The sequence below is a fragment of the Exserohilum turcica genome (assembly GCF_000359705.1).
Source record: "Exserohilum turcica Et28A unplaced genomic scaffold SETTUscaffold_13, whole genome shotgun sequence".
Taxonomy (NCBI): Eukaryota; Fungi; Ascomycota; class Dothideomycetes; order Pleosporales; family Pleosporaceae; genus Exserohilum; species Exserohilum turcicum.
The window spans coordinates 940,874-956,396 of record NW_007359948.1 but is presented as its reverse complement, the minus strand read 5'-3'; the positions used below and the strand labels follow the sequence as shown (position 1 = coordinate 956,396).

General features: G+C 56.4%; 6 protein-coding genes across 6 annotated transcripts; 3 read left to right on the top strand and 3 right to left on the bottom strand.

Annotated features, from left to right (window-relative positions):
- Positions 1–824: 824 nt before the first annotated feature.
- On the bottom strand, positions 825–1,329 carry SETTUDRAFT_105175 (uncharacterized protein; the record flags this gene model as incomplete). The annotated part of the gene is made up of 2 exons (XM_008024953.1): positions 825–916; positions 975–1,329. 2 exons carry the CDS (start codon positions 1,327–1,329, stop codon positions 825–827), a joined length of 447 nt encoding a protein of 148 aa, XP_008023144.1.
- Positions 1,330–3,664: 2,335 nt separating this feature from the next.
- On the top strand, positions 3,665–4,168 carry SETTUDRAFT_167854 (uncharacterized protein). Its single transcript, XM_008024952.1, has 2 exons — positions 3,665–3,822; positions 3,873–4,168. Exons 1-2 carry the CDS (start codon positions 3,787–3,789, stop codon positions 4,122–4,124), a joined length of 288 nt encoding a protein of 95 aa, XP_008023143.1. The 5' UTR covers positions 3,665–3,786; the 3' UTR covers positions 4,125–4,168.
- Positions 4,169–6,349: 2,181 nt separating this feature from the next.
- On the bottom strand, positions 6,350–8,755 carry SETTUDRAFT_176041 (uncharacterized protein; the record flags this gene model as incomplete). Its single annotated transcript, XM_008024951.1, has 5 exons — positions 8,110–8,755; positions 7,645–8,055; positions 6,967–7,593; positions 6,813–6,883; positions 6,350–6,457 (listed from the first exon to the last, which is right to left on the bottom strand). The coding sequence occupies exons 1-5, from the start codon at positions 8,549–8,551 to the stop codon at positions 6,350–6,352; spliced, it is 1,659 nt and encodes a 552-aa protein (XP_008023142.1). The 5' UTR covers positions 8,552–8,755.
- Positions 8,756–9,263: 508 nt separating this feature from the next.
- On the top strand, positions 9,264–9,804 carry SETTUDRAFT_37857 (uncharacterized protein; the record flags this gene model as incomplete). The annotated part of the gene is made up of 3 exons (XM_008024733.1): positions 9,264–9,266; positions 9,333–9,374; positions 9,457–9,804. The coding sequence occupies 3 exons, from the start codon at positions 9,264–9,266 to the stop codon at positions 9,802–9,804; spliced, it is 393 nt and encodes a 130-aa protein (XP_008022924.1).
- A 321-nt stretch (positions 9,805–10,125) lies between these two features.
- Positions 10,126–11,028, bottom strand: SETTUDRAFT_105795 (uncharacterized protein; the record flags this gene model as incomplete). The annotated part of the gene is made up of 4 exons (XM_008024950.1): positions 10,126–10,177; positions 10,230–10,401; positions 10,456–10,814; positions 10,871–11,028. The coding sequence occupies 4 exons, from the start codon at positions 11,026–11,028 to the stop codon at positions 10,126–10,128; spliced, it is 741 nt and encodes a 246-aa protein (XP_008023141.1).
- A 659-nt stretch (positions 11,029–11,687) lies between these two features.
- SETTUDRAFT_26567 (uncharacterized protein) lies at positions 11,688–15,000 on the top strand (the record flags this gene model as incomplete). The annotated part of the gene is made up of 2 exons (XM_008024689.1): positions 11,688–14,666; positions 14,719–15,000. The coding sequence occupies 2 exons, from the start codon at positions 11,688–11,690 to the stop codon at positions 14,998–15,000; spliced, it is 3,261 nt and encodes a 1,086-aa protein (XP_008022880.1).
- Positions 15,001–15,523: the final 523 nt, after the last annotated feature.

Below are 15,523 nucleotides of genomic sequence, written 5' to 3'. Positions count from 1 at the left end.
TCTGGACATGGACGACCCATCTCTCCGCTGAAACATGAGCAGTGTGAAATGCTGTCCCGGCCCGGGCATGCCTTTTGTGGCCGGTCGGACCAGACGGCGCGACAATTGCTTGCGGCAGTGCAACGGCTGTCCAGGGCTGCCTCATGGGTGAGCCAGAGGGTGCAGCCAAGGACGGGCTTAGCAATATCACGGCACGCATCAAAACATCACACGTCACGGAACACGGCATGTATGTAAGAAGGGATCGGCATTACTATGTTATTATATCTAGTATAGTGCTAATATGTGTGTAGGCTTGGTATAGGCTGGGGGGCACGTCTCACGTGCCCAGCCCTTGTTGCTGTAAGCGCATGGCTTCAGTGCGCCCTCTTGCGCTCCTCCCCCTATGAAGTTGGCGGCCCAGAAACGTGTGCTGGGGTGATGTAACCATGGCGACAGCTGAATGGCTGTGCTTACAGTCATCAGACAACCAGCGCAAGTCGCTTCCTTTGCGCCAAGCCAACTTCTCTCCCCCCCTCCCCCCGTCCTGCGTCTCACACAGAACGGACTCGCTGATTTGGCCCGCCTGCAGCTCACGAATGGCTCAAGGCGGGGGGGGGGCGTAATCGATTGCGTACGGCCTTGGAATTGGGTTGGGCGTGGTTGCTTGGTAGGCTGTACAGTGATGACGCACTGTGGCTTTGGGGTGCAGGCCAGCTGCGGTACTCCCGGAAAGACGACTAACGGGCAGCCGAGTAGGCTGGACGGTAAGAGTTGGCACGCCTGGGTGCATGGCTCAGGGCTTCTTCGGGGCATGGCATCCTCAACGGTGGGTGGAGGTGCATTCACGCCTTGACGTCAGACTGCTGCTCTTGCTGACCATAGGGGCTTTCCGACTGGCAGAACTTTTCAAAGTCGGGGAAGCTGATGTAGCCGTCTGGGAGCATGTTAGTGGCTGGGATTGGCAGGAATTGGTAGGAATGGGGCGTGCTTACCCTGCTGTCTGTACTGGCCGACGTAGCGATCACTCTCGGTCCTGGACATGGCAGGCCTATCCGAGGGGTACGAGGGTTCCGAGTTGAGCCTGGTGCGTGGGGAGAGCATTGGGCTTCCGGGAGGCGTCTCGCCGCGTGGGGTGGTGGGCGACGAGGCGACCTTTGCCAGGAGGATCGAGGCCTTGATGGGGCTGCCCGAGGTGGCAGAGTCGCGGCGAGAGGCCGTGGGCACCAGCGTGGTCAGGCAGGGCGACGAGACGGTGGACGGGGTCAGAGGCGGTCGTCGGCTGCCTGATCGGGAGCGCTGGGGAGCCTCTGTGGGCAGCGAGTAGTAGTATCGAGGGTGGGCGGACATGGTGTGAGTGGGTGGGTGATGTAGTTGTGGCTGAGTTGTGGTTGAGTTGTGGTTGGGTTGCGGTTGGGTTGTAGTTGAGGGTGAATGTGAATGTGAGGGTGAGCGTGTATGGGCGGAGCGAGGCAATATGTATGTGTGGTCGAATTGGCTAGGCGGTGATGCGGTCGCGAGAGTGTAGATGGATAGATATAGCTAGGCGGGCGGGCGTTCCAGGCACCCTGGCCGGGGGCCGAGTGCATCAGCAGCAGCAGCAGCAGAGCAGCGCGGAGCTCCCCACTCGACGTCGCTGGCGGTTTGCGAGCTAGCGCATGCAGCGTGGGCAGCGCCAGAAAACGTGGACGGTCGGAATTAGCCTGGCGGCCAGGGGACGTGTCGCCTGGTCTGGTCGGCCTTTTGCCGCGCCCTGACTCGCCCCGATTGCACACCACCGACCGGCTCACCTCCATTTCTCTAGCCTGCCACTGCGCGCTGCAGGTGTGAGCTGGCCACGCCGCAGTCAGGGCGGGTGACTGACTGACTGACTGACTGACGGACGGACTGACTGACGGACTGACAGGACTGACGCGCCCACACGCCCGAGCCGGAAGAGCGGGTGCGCTGCCATAGCCGCGCCGTCGCATCCTCCACCCGTCGTGGTGGTGGTGGTGGTGGTGGTGGTGTGGCATGCCATCGTCATCTAGGCACGTCGCTGGCTGTCTGCCATGGCCGGCCATGGATCGAGGATGCATCATGGCTGGATGCATACATAGACCCTCGCCTCCGTCATAGGCCTGAGCTGCTGGGCTGGCCTTCCTTGCCAGCGCCCCAGGAACCAAACACGCGCGGCACACGGCTGCGACCATTTCTCCCACAGCCCCAAACGCCGTCGTGAGCCTCCATGGGCCACATAACACACGCCCATCCGCTCGCCCATCCTCGAGCCCCAAGCACCCGCAAGCCCGCGCATTGGTGGGTGCGGCGCCCGAGACAGGCACCGGCACAGGCCCCAGGTACACGCACCGCACCGCACCGCACAGCACTGCACAGCACAGCACCGCACAGCACCGCACCGCACAGGCACCGGCACAGGCCCAGGCCCAGGCACAGGTACCGCCACCACGACCTGCCCATCATCATCAGCCTCACCATCGCTCCGTCTCCGGTCACGGTGACGACATGGCCTGCCCCAGTCTGCACGTTTCCACGCCTGCCGTGTCATGCACGGCACTGCCAGAAAGTCGAGAACGTCGGCCTGCCTAGTGCCATGCCATGCTCTGCCCTGCCCTGCCCTGCTCGGCCCTGGCCCTCCCACACTACTCGTACAGGTACGCCGTCCGGACGCTCACCACACCGGCCGGTCGCTTCGACGGTGCCGACCATCCCCCCCTCGCATCCTCGGCCAGGCAATGACATAGCCCGAGTTCCCATCTCCACCTCTGTCATCCAATGTTGGCTGACTGCGGCACGGCGATTGAGGGCAAGCCACGTACCGCGCCCTGTGCCGCCCGCCAGACGAACCACACCCCCCTCCATATCTTTACCCGGGCGACCAGACTGCGAATCCTCTCTCTTGTTGAAAGTGTCTCAGCTTCGTTCTGGAACCTTTTCATTTTTTTTTACCTTACCATTACTGTTACCGCGCTCCGTCTCCACCTCCACGTCAGCTGTTGCCATGTTGATTCCCAGAGCGGGCACGGCGCTGATTTGCCAAATTGCCCATCCATCTAATCGCTGCACTTCTCAGCTGAGCGCCTAACACGAGACAATTCAACAGATTTTTGCCCACAAACGCCCTCTCCCTCCCCCCCAGCACAGGAACTTTTCGGAACCGCGTCACTCACGCACGCACTCTGCAACTCGTCTCGTAATCCAAACTGCAACCCTCACCTTGTCTGCGCGCTGCGGCGGAGGGGGGTGGAACCCTCGCACACTAGCGACGATGGTTTTTCCACACCAAGCCTCTGGTGCGCTTAGATGCGAACTCACCCGTGCACTTAGACTCGACGTACAGTAGCATCATGTCGTGCTGCCCAGTCCGTTGAAGCTGCGCCAGGGTTAGTCACACCGACGTGCATCATCCAGTCCCGAGAAGCGGGTACCCATCTACGCCGTCATACCCGCGGCCGTTTGTAGCAACTTATTCCATTTTCGCGCCTTCAACAAACGCTGCAAATCCCATCAAACCTGTCTCGGCCCGCGATGATCACCGTCGCCTTCCATGCCTGGCCCTCCCCGGATTTGCATGCTCTCGCCTTTCCTCGCCTTTGCCGTCACAGTCGCAGAGGCGTGCCGGTTTGCCTGATGAAGCTTTCTTGGTTCGCCGCCACCACACCCTCAGCTTGCAACGCCTTGTAATTCTCCGCAAGTCCAGACACGCTTCGACGGCACATGTTGCTGCCGATCCATTCCGCATACCGTACAGGCCACACCGGTCGCTATCACAACCCAGTCCATGTTTGTCGGAGCGAGCGAGCGACCATGTACAACAAGGCGCCTATCACTGCGGCAACGCATGTAAGAGATGTATCATGATAGCCGCCACAATCCGTCTCACGGCGGGGCAGAAAGTCTACCATGCGCATTCTCGATTCTCCATGTGCAAAGCCCACAGTCCGACGCCGGACACTTGTTCCCTACAAATGAGAGTGACTAGTTCAATGGCATGTCGTCTAGCATGCGAGGCTGCTCTTGTTTCACCTTCATACAACCTACCCAACCAGGCAAGCGGGGTAAGTATCCAAGTAAGAAAGCTTTTTTTGTTGACGATGCGCAAGAAGAAAACATTCACCAAGTCAGAAAAGAAGAAAAAGCGGTAAACAAAATGTACACAGACAGACACGCAGACACATGTGAGACACACATACACACACACACACACACACACATATACATACACACAGACATTACATGATAGCGGTGACGAGCAAAGCGCAAAGCCCGATTTGCGGGCCGCTCCCGGTCTATCGCGATATTGTTTTAGCTAGTCAAGCCAGTCAGTCACCCCAACCCCAACCAGTCAATCCCACTCCGTCAACCAGTCGGTCCAACCCAGTCAACCCAAAGCCAATCAACGCATACAATCCAATCAATCCAAACAACTCGGCGACCATTTCTCCGCTTACTCCAACAAACTAGCAAGGTCAAACCAAACAACGGGCGTGGCCCCCCCCCCAAATTTTCTGCTCAGAGTACCCCACTATTACCTTTCTGAAACACTTTACAACGCATACGGGCGGGTTTACTTGGCTCCTCTGCCTCCATTACCCACCCTTTTGACTTGCACATGCACATGGTGCCAGCTGCATCTGGGCCCCCCCTCCTCCATGCCTCCATGACCCCCACCATAACAACACCCACCCCCAAGTGCTCGCCCACATCAACACACACACACGCACACGACGCACATCACAGCACATCACAGCACAGCACACATGCACGGAATTAGAATGGGCAATCATGCGGCCCGGGGTGTCACGGATGGAAGGCGAGCACGTGTGCGGCTGGTGCGGGTAGGGCGCGAGCAGAGAACACTGCCATGGGCACGAGGCCAAGGCTAGGGAAAAGAGGGGTCCAGGTATGTGTACATACACACACACACTACACTGCCACTACCACTACCGCTGCCGCTACCGCTGCTACCATGTAACACATGTCGACGAGTTAGCGTGTGAGTGGGCTGCGCTTGACTGGCTTGGTTGCCTTGGTTGCTTCGGTCGGTCGGTTTTTTTTTTCTGATCGGTTGGTCAAGTCACTCAGGCAGTCAGTCAGTCGGTCGGTTGGTCGGTCGGTCGGTCGGTGCTAGACTTGGTGCCCTATGTTACCGTTTCCCCCTCCCTCTTCCTTGGCGCTTTTCTTGAGCTGCGCGTTTGGTTTGGCATTGTGAGCGGTGATGAGTATGCTGTGTTGTTTAATTGCTGCTGTAAATTGTTGTGTAGGTTTTTTTGCTTTTTCCCCCATCAACTTAATTCATCTCAACTCAACTCACGCATTACATGTACAATGTGTGTGTGTGTGTGCTTTTTTTTTGCTTTGTAGACATGGGGGTGGGGAGAGGCTGGGAAATACACATTGACTTGTTCACTCAATCAATCACACTCACACAGACATCAACAAATAGAGAGAAGGAAAGACAGAAAGAAAGACAGAAAGCCATAGGCCTAGACTTTCCTCCCTCTCCCCCTCTCTTCTCCCTCCATCTGCTGCGCTGTAACAAGGAAAAGAGTGTGTGGGAGACAGAAATCCTGGCCTGCTAACGCTATTTGTGTAGCACTGAGCGAAACAAGGTATCATGCAGCAAATCGGCCCAAATGCGGTACCTTTGCTGCAGCATGCCCAAGTCCCCCCCCCCCAAATCTGAGTACCTGAATCGCCCGCTCGATCATCGCGGGAAGCATGACATGACAGGTACAGTGATCAACCCCTAGTTGGTACCTGGTTTTTTTCTTCTAGTCCGTGCGTGTAGACGTGTGTGAGTGTTGTAGGTAGAACAAGAAAAGGACCAGGTTCAAACAAGACAAAACAAAACACATACACACACATGCATAGTGCTAAAAGCGTGATGATGCGATTGCTGGAAATGACCCGATTCAGCCACGACGCTGTTGGCACGTGAAAAGTATCATGGGTGTGTGTTTTTATTTCCCCACCTTTTCTATTTTCTAATCAGGCGTGCGCTTTTTTGTGTGTGTGTGTGTGCCGTGCCGCTTTTCGTGCGTGTGCGAGAGGGACAGAGAGAGACAGAGAGAGAGAGAGAGAGAGAGAGAGATAGGAATTATCAGCAGCGGCACGCGCGCGCGCGAAAAATTAGAATTAAAATACGTGCAATTACAAAGCGGGCACGCTAGAGTCAAAGTAAGCCAGCAAAGCCAGCAAGCCAGCAGGGCAAGACAAGACAAGACAAGACAAGACAAGGCAAGTACCGATGACTGTGCAGAAAGCAAAGACGCCAAAAAAACATAGATGCAAGGCAACGCACACACACACACACACATACTTACAGACATGGTTAAAAACTCCCCCAGGAAAAGTGTGTCTCGTGATTCTACTGCGGGACAAAAAGAGAAACGAAGGAGGGAGAGAGAATACGAATATCAAATGCCAATGCAACGATGGATGCCTGCACAAGACTGGCAACTGATGTGTTACCAATCTGTGTATAGATATGTATGTATGTATGTATGTATGTATGTATGTATGTATGTATGTATGTATGTATGTATGTATGTATGTATGTATGTATGTATGTATGTATGTATGTATGTATGTATGTATGTATGTATGTATGTATGTATGTATGTATGTATGTATGTGTATGTATGTGTATGTATGTGTATGTGTATGTGTATGTGTATGTGTATGTGTGTGTGTGTGTGTGTGTGCCTCGTTTTCCAAGCCACTAAGAAGATTAGCAGTTCAAAAAAACCCCATTGTTACAGGTCCTTGCCAACTGCTTGTCTCGATTTGGACAAAGAAAAGCAGGGGGCATTGCGGTGTGCGGAACTTACGTCGATATCTTCCCAGCCGCGACCTCGTACATTTGCCAGCTCATCCATCGACATGACATGTCCCGTTGTAACTGTTTCAAGTTTTCCCACGTCAGCAGATCGCTCGCACATGATTGGACGTGTCACACGCAGCATAGGAAAAAATAGGACTTACAGTAGCCAGCCTGGATCTTGGCGTCAATCTCGACACGACTATCAGCAGGAATCATGTCGTCGGGGATCGGGATGCGCTCGTGGATAGGAATGCCCTGCTCGACAATGGCATCGTGCTTCATGTTGGACATGCTCAGCATCCTGTCAATCTTGGTGATGCCAAGCCAGTGCAGGATGTCGGGCATAAGAGCCTGGAACCGCATGTCCTTGACACCGGCAATGTTCTCAGTGCGCTTGAAGTACTCGCTCGCACGGTCTTCGCCTCGCTTCCTGGCATTGTACACGAGGTACTTGGTCACTTCACCCAGGGCACGACCTTCCTTGCGGAAGTAGATAACGACACCGCTTCCACCTCGCTGGGCCTCTTTGACCGCTTCTTCAATACCAAACGTAAGATAAGGGCGGCAGGTACAGATATCAGAACCGAACACGTCGCTGCCGTTGCACTCGTCGTGGATGCGCAGAGCAAGCTTAGCATTGGGATCAGACATCTTTGCTGGGTCACCAAAGATGTAGACGGTCAGACCGCCAATCGGGGGCAGGAAGAGCTTGATGTCGTGGCGGGTGATGAGCTCAGGGTAGGATCCGCCAGTCTCCTCAAACAGTGTCCGACGGAGAGTTCCCTCGTCTGCGGGCTGTGGTTAGCCTACGAAGCTCGAATTTCTTCAAGTCGACTTACCAATGTTGAACCGCTCAGCTACTCCAGGAAGATACCATACCGGCTCAACGGCGACCTTTGTGACGGCAATCTCGCCCGTCTCGTTGATGCAGATCTTGCCATCAGGTACGAGACGACCCTTTTTCACGCTATCCTCGAGCTCTGGCACCTTCATGTGGGCTCTCGTAATGGCAATGGTAGGCCTAATCTCCACATCGTCCTTGTCCATGATATCCTTGTACAGCCATGGTGCAAGATGACCATATGGATCCATAGCCACAATCTTCTTCCTGTCGCTCCATTGCGGGAACGGGCCAATCTTGGCGGCTGGCTCCGTGTTGGTAAAGTCTGGCTTGTGGGTGATGTCGAGGTTCTTGCTTGCCACGGCAAGGGCATTGTAGATGGAGTACGAGCCTCCGTGGGCGCCAATCGCTGTGACCAGTTAGTCAGTGCGACATTGAGACTCGGGGGGCATTGACAACGTACCATTGCGCCTTCGGATCGTGTTTGGATGTCTAGACACAACCACGGGACCACGGACAGCAGGGTCTTTGGCACCCCACTCCATGGGCAAGGGGTCGACGCCCGCCTGGCCCGGATACGACGTCAGGATGATCTTTGAGATCTTCGAGACACTGGTACGACGGGGCTCGGCGTCTGCATTTGAAGGAGGCTGTTCATACTGCTCGCTGACGGCTTCTACGCTCTTGCCCGCGTCGGCTTCAGACGCCTTTTCGGCCGTCAATGTGCCATTGGCAGCTTCACTTGCAGCTTCATCCTTGATTTGCTTGATGCCGGCCAGCATGTTCACGCGCCCATTGATCTTATCGACAGAAGCTGCAAGTACAGAGTTCTCCGCACGGAGAGCCTTGAGCCCGTCGAGTATCTCTTTGAGGACGGCATCGCTGGGGGAGCTTTCGGTAGACATGATGATGATGGTCAACGGCAAACCTCATGCAACGCAGTACAGGCCGCTCGGGTTCTTCAGGTGCAAAAGGGACAGATTTGCTTGTTTGGGTGCGTGTTGCGTGGTAGAACAATGGCCGGCGAGCTCCGACGGGGGGAGAGTGCAACGCAATGCAATTGAATCGAATCAGGACGGCGGGTGGAGATGTAGGCGGGGAAGAGAGCGAGGCACCGGCACAGCTTGGGAAGGGGAGCAGCAAGATGCAGAGAGGGAAGAAGAGAGGGAGAAGGAAAGAAGCAGATGGGCAGGTAAGTTCTGCAGCACACTGGAGCTCGCCGACACCGACGATGCCAGCACCAGCACCATGGACGAACCGCACAGCGAGCAGCTGACTTGGCCTGCTCACGTGCCTGCGGCTTTCGGTGAAGGCTGATAGGAGCGGGGCCGCTTATCGATATCGACGCTGATTCGCCAAGGGCCGCTGTGGCACGCATGGGGCGGCCCGACAGGCATCTTGGCGCGATACATTCATCTCATCATTCCAAACTTCGCGCTCGTGCTCGTGCTTGCGCGTCTCCGCATGCCATAGCAGCGCAACCACCACCGGACGACTCGACGTTTTTTTTGGCCCTCGACGTTTCCCGCTTCCCGCTTCCCGCCTGCCGCCTCCGCCACACGTTGTCTCCAGCGCGCATTACCCGGCCACATCTGCACATCCTTACATAGCGACACCATGGTCTGCTTGCCAACCCCCCCGGCATGGCCAGCCCGACCGCACTGCGCATGCTAATACCAGGGACAGGGCAAGCGCAAATCCTCCAGCAAGCCTCAGGGTCCCAAGAAGGTGCGTCATATATATGCGGGCACCCTTCTTTTCTCTCCCTCTCCCTCGCTCACCACCGCCCCGCGACTGACGCCCGCCGCAGAAGGAGAAGCTGCCCACGACCTTCCAGTGCCTCTTCTGCAACCACGAAAATGCCGTCAGCGTCTCCATCGAGAAGAAGTCGGGCGTCGGCAACCTGCAGTGCAAGGTGTGCGGCCAGACGTTCCAGACCAACATCAACTACCTCAGCGCGCCCGTCGACGTCTACGCCGACTGGATCGACGCCTGCGACGCGGTTGCGAAGCAGGCCGCCAAGGGCAATGCCGACATGTCGCGGAGTACCCACCGCATGGGCCGCATGCCCACAGCGCATAACCACGACGACGACGACGGCGACGGGGGCTTCATTGAGCACGACGATGCAGATGCCGAGGGCGAGTATGCCGACTAGGCTGCCGCGCCGAGGACCTTGTACAACACTGGAGGGTAACGGAGAGGAGGGCGGTTTTACGGCTTGCACGGCGTTTGGCGTGATCAAAAGGGTTCGCACTTTGGCGGCGACGTTTCCATCTTCAACACAAGACCGGCGTGTCCCATGGGTAGTTGGGCACTGTCGGTGCACATGAAATGCAAATTTGACGCACACAACACGTTCTGTCCCTTGTTCGAAAATGCGTCATGATGCAAACAACGTCATGCTAACATGCTAAAGCCATCCAGACCCAGCTGCGCCCGTCAAATGCTCAGTACACCAAGGAGACAACATGGCTCTTTACATGGTGTAGAATCGGTCGCCAAAGTCGCCCAATCCAGGTATAATGTAGCTGGTCCCAGAGTTAGCAGGCAGTATGGCGGATGCTGGCAGGGAAAGCATACTTCTTCTCATCCAGACCTTCGTCTACAAAAGCCGTCACCACGCGAACCTTGGGGAACTTTTCAGCCAGGCTTTGGGCGCCTTCTGGGCTGGCAATCAGGTTGAGGAAGAGGATGTGGTCTTCCGGAACACCCCTGGACTTGAGCACGCCAATGGCCATGAGCGCAGAACCACCTGTCACCAATTAGCCTCCGCTTCGCTCGCATGTTGCACGAGTCATGAACGTACCCGTGGCAAGCATGGGATCCAGCAGCAACACCCATCGGTCGCTAATGTCCTCGGGCAGCTTGTCGTAGTACAGCTTCGGCTTGCTGGTCTCCTCGTCTCTTTGGATCAAAATTTTACCAATGCGCACACTCCTACAGCAGTCCCGCAGACCCTGCTCCATGGACTCTCCCGCACGCATAATCGAGACTCCGCAGATTTTGCCCTGGAACTTGACTCCAGAGTAGGTGCGGCCTACGGGCGTCGTGATCTCCTGAGATTCCACGGGCAGGTGGTTGAGACCCTCCTCGACCAGGAGACGAATGATGCGGTTGCTGTAGAAGATGAAGTCTGCACGGCCTGTGTTACGGTCGCGAATCATACTTGCAGATGTTAGTGTTCGGAAAGCATCACATGCCATAGTGCGCCCGAGCCTTACGTGAGCAATGCTATCAGCTGGGGGGTTTGGGGCAGAATGTGCACATTGGTCTGCTTGATGGGAGTTGAGACAGTGGCTGTTGGCTTGAGGGCCGACGGGCGGTAGTCAGGCCCCAGGCATTGCGAGGGGGCGGCTGGGGGATGCGACTCGGAAGACATGTCGCGGGCTGATGGCTGGAGGTATGAAAGGCTGCGAGAAAATTAGTTTGTGCTCTGCACTTGATGGCACAGGTGCTCGAGACTGATCTCGTGACCATTGGGACATACGGTAAAATGCGTTGCCAGACCAGGACTTGGACTGTTGAAATGCAATGTGCGATTGGCGGGGTGCTATGGATGGAGTGCGCCAAAAGACGGGCCCGACGACACGGCAGAGTCAAATTGATGGCCACGGGGTACAGATAAGGAGGGAAAAAGAGGAGCTGAGGCACGAGAGGAGTAGCAGTCTGGGCTCGTGACGGGCGGCGAAGTGCTTCACTGGGTTGGGAAGGAGCGACCCTTGCCCCGCTGTCCTGGCCTAGTGTGGCTCCAGTTGGCGAGCTGTGATGGCGGGTCCCTGCCTCCACGCGCGCAGCCACTCCGACGGCCGCCATCGTCATTGTCATCGTCAAACCCCATGCAAACGCCTGCGCACCTTTGGGCCTCCTCTCACCATCATTGTTTGGCCGCTTGGGTGAGGTGAATGCACGTGCCATCTGCCCCAATGCGAATGCCATCATCGCCCCAGACACGCAAGCTCCAGGCCCTCCTCGCGTACAAGATGCGCGTCTAAGCACCACCTTTCTCCACCACACGCCTGCCCCCGCCTGCGCACCGCTATGGCGACAACCATGTTTGGCGGCTTCTCCTCGTCCGACCGCCGCAAGAAGGTCGTCTACGGCAAATCGTCGCGCCCCTCGGCCCTCCCACTGCCTGCGCCAGAGGCCGGCGAAGAGGCGCCTCCATCGCCCGAGCGACCGCGAAAGCAAACCGCACTGGGGGATACCGGAGGCGCACTCAAGATCGGGCACATGCTAGGCAATGCGCGCCCCAAAACCGACTCTGGCGATGTTTTCGACATTCCCTCCGAGGACGAGTTCTACTCACGCCCAAAGCCTGCTAAGAAGTTGGTAGCGAAGCTTCGGACGCCCGAGGCGAGCCTCAATGCTCCAGCCGCTCAGAACGAGGCTTCCCATGGCGTGAAGAAGCTAGCCAAACCGACGCAGCCATTGCGCAAGCCTGAAGCCGCCAAACCTAGCACAGTGCCTACCAAACCACAGAAGCTTGCCCAAGTGCCGAAGCCGCCACATTCCAACCCGACCGTGCCCCGGACGCAACGTGCAAAGACGCCTCAACCCTCGGAGCTACCGACACAGACGGCAAAGAGCGTAGGAACGGCGCAAGCAACGGGTGGCAAGACGAAAGCGACCTCACAAAGGAACATATCTGCGCTGTCAGCCGTGTCCAAGACCCAGGACAATGCGAAAACATCCTCAGCGCTCCCCACAAAGAAGCTTTCAGCGAAGCTCGCGACCAAGCCAACACAAGATTTGGGCGTATTTGACGTGCCAGCATCAGACGACGAAGCTCCCTTAACAGTCAAGAAGATGTCACGTCCAGCCCAAGCGGAAAAGAAGAAAGAGCCTGCAAAGATACCGTCAGCGCTCGGGATGGGCCACAAAGAATCCCCGACGTCTGACGATTCCAGCGCATCGAATAAGCGTAAGCGCAAAGGGTCCGTCTCTTCTGCCACTGGAGTTAAGCCAGCCCTGCAACTCAAGTCTGGAAGCTCAGCGCCTCAACGTAGTCGAAAGTCGCAGAAGAAGGAGAGCGATGATTCACCGGGTTATGCACCACAGGTGCAGCCAGATGCAAGTACAGCCCGGGCGGCTCAACCCACAGTACTGACGGGCAGCAAACCCAAAAGAACAAGACAACGTACTGTACCAGTACTGGGGCCACCGAAAGCTATGAAAGGTCAATCTTCGCCAGCTGTGCTAAATAGCATGCTTCCCAACCGCCAACTAACTAAGCCATCTCCCACAGCCGAAGGCCCCAAATTCTCTGAGCTCGAAGACCAGACCATGTATGACATTCCAGACGCGCTCACTACTCCTGTGCGTGCGCCAAAGGCAGCTATGCCTGGCTCGACAACCCCACGACAAAAGACACTTTTTGGCGGCTTGTTGGGCGATTCTGCGTCGTCTAGTACACCGATGCCTGCTATTTCTAGTCTGCAGCTGACAGATACGAAGCCAAAGTCACTCATCGGCAGCTTGTCGAGATGCAAATCTGATATTACGCATAGTACCCAAGCCCGCAAGACTAGACTCATCGACACACTCAAGCCGGCCGAAAGCAGCTCGGATGACGAGGAAGAGGACAGCAGTGGCGAAGAGGATGACAAGACAGAAGTACACCACGACAACGGTCGACATGCGCAAAGGCCTGTTCAGACGCCCACAGATGTGCGTCCACCAGCAGACGCTCCGTCTGAGGACATGGACGTTGACCGGGTCAATGCCGATTCGCAAACGTCGCAGGGCACGACTGGTTTTGGCATGCGACCGAGGCTTACGTACGCCATGTCGCGATCCTATCTGCGTGAAAGCAACGCAGAGGATGATTTGATGATGACTATGGATTTGGGAGACGACTTTGGTCCCCTTTCACAGTCCAGGGATACTGTTTCGGTATCGGAGGATGACGCTGATCCCACGAGCCAGGCACAAGCTCACCATGAGCTCAAGAGCCGAGGACGCAACTATGTTTTCCAGCAGGAGGCTCAGACAATGATTGATGACATGGGCAGCACGAGTAGCGGCAGCATTCGACGGAGTGCCATGATTGAGCTGTGCACCAAGATGGCCGACGAGACGTTTTGCAGTCAGCTTCTTGACTCGCCATTGGCGCGTGAATTCTTTAGAAATATTTCCAAGGGCGGAGAGATCATTTTCGATTTTGCCACGGCTGTTGTCATGGTCTTCATGCTGCGCACGAATCCGAGCTACACGGTCCTGGACCAAATCCTGGAAACTGGAATCCTGGCCAGCTTGCCCAAACTCATTGGCAACGATTCAGACATACAGAGGATTGCAAAGGATCGCAAGACGAATCTGTCAAAGATGGCCAAAGAGTCGGTGATTTCGTTCCGCGACTTGATTCAGCAATGCTCCATGTGGTCGCCTGCAACGGTCAGCAAGGTGACGCCACAGCTCGTATCGATCAAGGCAGTAGAGCTGCTGGTAATAGGGCTGCGCAAGGCTGGCAACTCTGAGCCGCTGCTTGACCAGAAGATGATCTCGCAGTTGGTTGAGATTGCAGCAGCATCACACGAACGCTTAAGCACGGATCAAGGGACTCCAGAAGACGAAGCGGCGCTGTTGATGGTACTCTCGATATTGGAGTCGGTCTCGGCGACGAGGCAGAAGCAAGCTACGTGGTCTACTGCCGTGCTCGAGCGTATCGCGAGCTTCATGCCTCGATTCCTGCAGGCTGACGCTGCGGCTTCGACCATGCTAGCGGTCAAGCTGTGCATGAACCTTAGCAACAACAAGCCCAAAGCGTGCCAATCGTTCTCGGGCAAGGCGTTTGTGCAGCCGCTTGTGCAGTCGATTATTGAGCGATTTGAGTTTCTCAACGCAGGACCGGCATCGGAGAAGCGAACAGAGACTGTGGAGAGCTTGATTCTGAGTCTGGGTGCGACGATCAATCTTGCCGAGTTCAGCGACCAGATGAGGGTCAATGCAGATGACGACAAGCAGAGTATAGAGAGGCTGGTCAGGATATTCTTGGAGGGCTCGGAGCGTGCTTCACAGGTATGTAGACAGGCCTTGTTTGTTTGGTTCGTTGGGACTGACTGGGGTGCAGGCCAATTCGGTAGAAGAGTCACATTCGGGTGTAGCTATTGGGTACCTTGGTGTGCTTCTGGGCAACGTTTGCCTCAACGACGGGGTCCGAAGCAAGGTGCGCATGCTGCTACCAGGGCAGGGGTTGATGGCGCTCGTGGACAGCATCAAGGAGTTTGTGCGAGTGCACGAGCACGTGGACAAGAGGACGGAGGAGTTTGAGGGAGCAGAAGGCCAAGAGGCGCTGCAGACGTACACGGCGCGGCTGATGCTCGTGGTCGAGAGGCTGCAGGGGGCGGTTTAATGACATGTTGTTGGTATGACGACAGATTGGCGTTGGTGGGCAGGCTGCGGGGACATGTCTAGTTTGGTGTTTGTGTTTGGTGGGCGGCTTGATATTCGTGGCATGATACCCTAATTCACGACGGTGCAACCACCAGGATGGGGCGGCATGCAGGAGCAGACGGCAAGTATATACAATGCGTGGGACTAGGATGCAATCGAGGCTAAATGGGCATGACAGGCACCTGGTAAGGCTGCATGGGGTCCCACGGCAGCGGTCGACGTGACGCAACGGGCGCTATGTGGAGCGCATTGCCGGCGGAGCACTATGCAGGCAATTTGCTGGGGGGCGACTTGGGCGCGGCGGGCGGGCGAGGTTGAGGGCAGGCAGAGCACGAGTCCAGCAATGCAGCAGCGCGGGCATGCCGGGCTGCATGTGCCTGTCGTGTCGTTGCCGTGGGCGCGGGTCGAGTCGAGCAAAATGTCGTGGCATCGGCTAAGTTGTGGTTCGGGGGAGCGGGAGGGCTGCGATGGCTAGTCTAGAC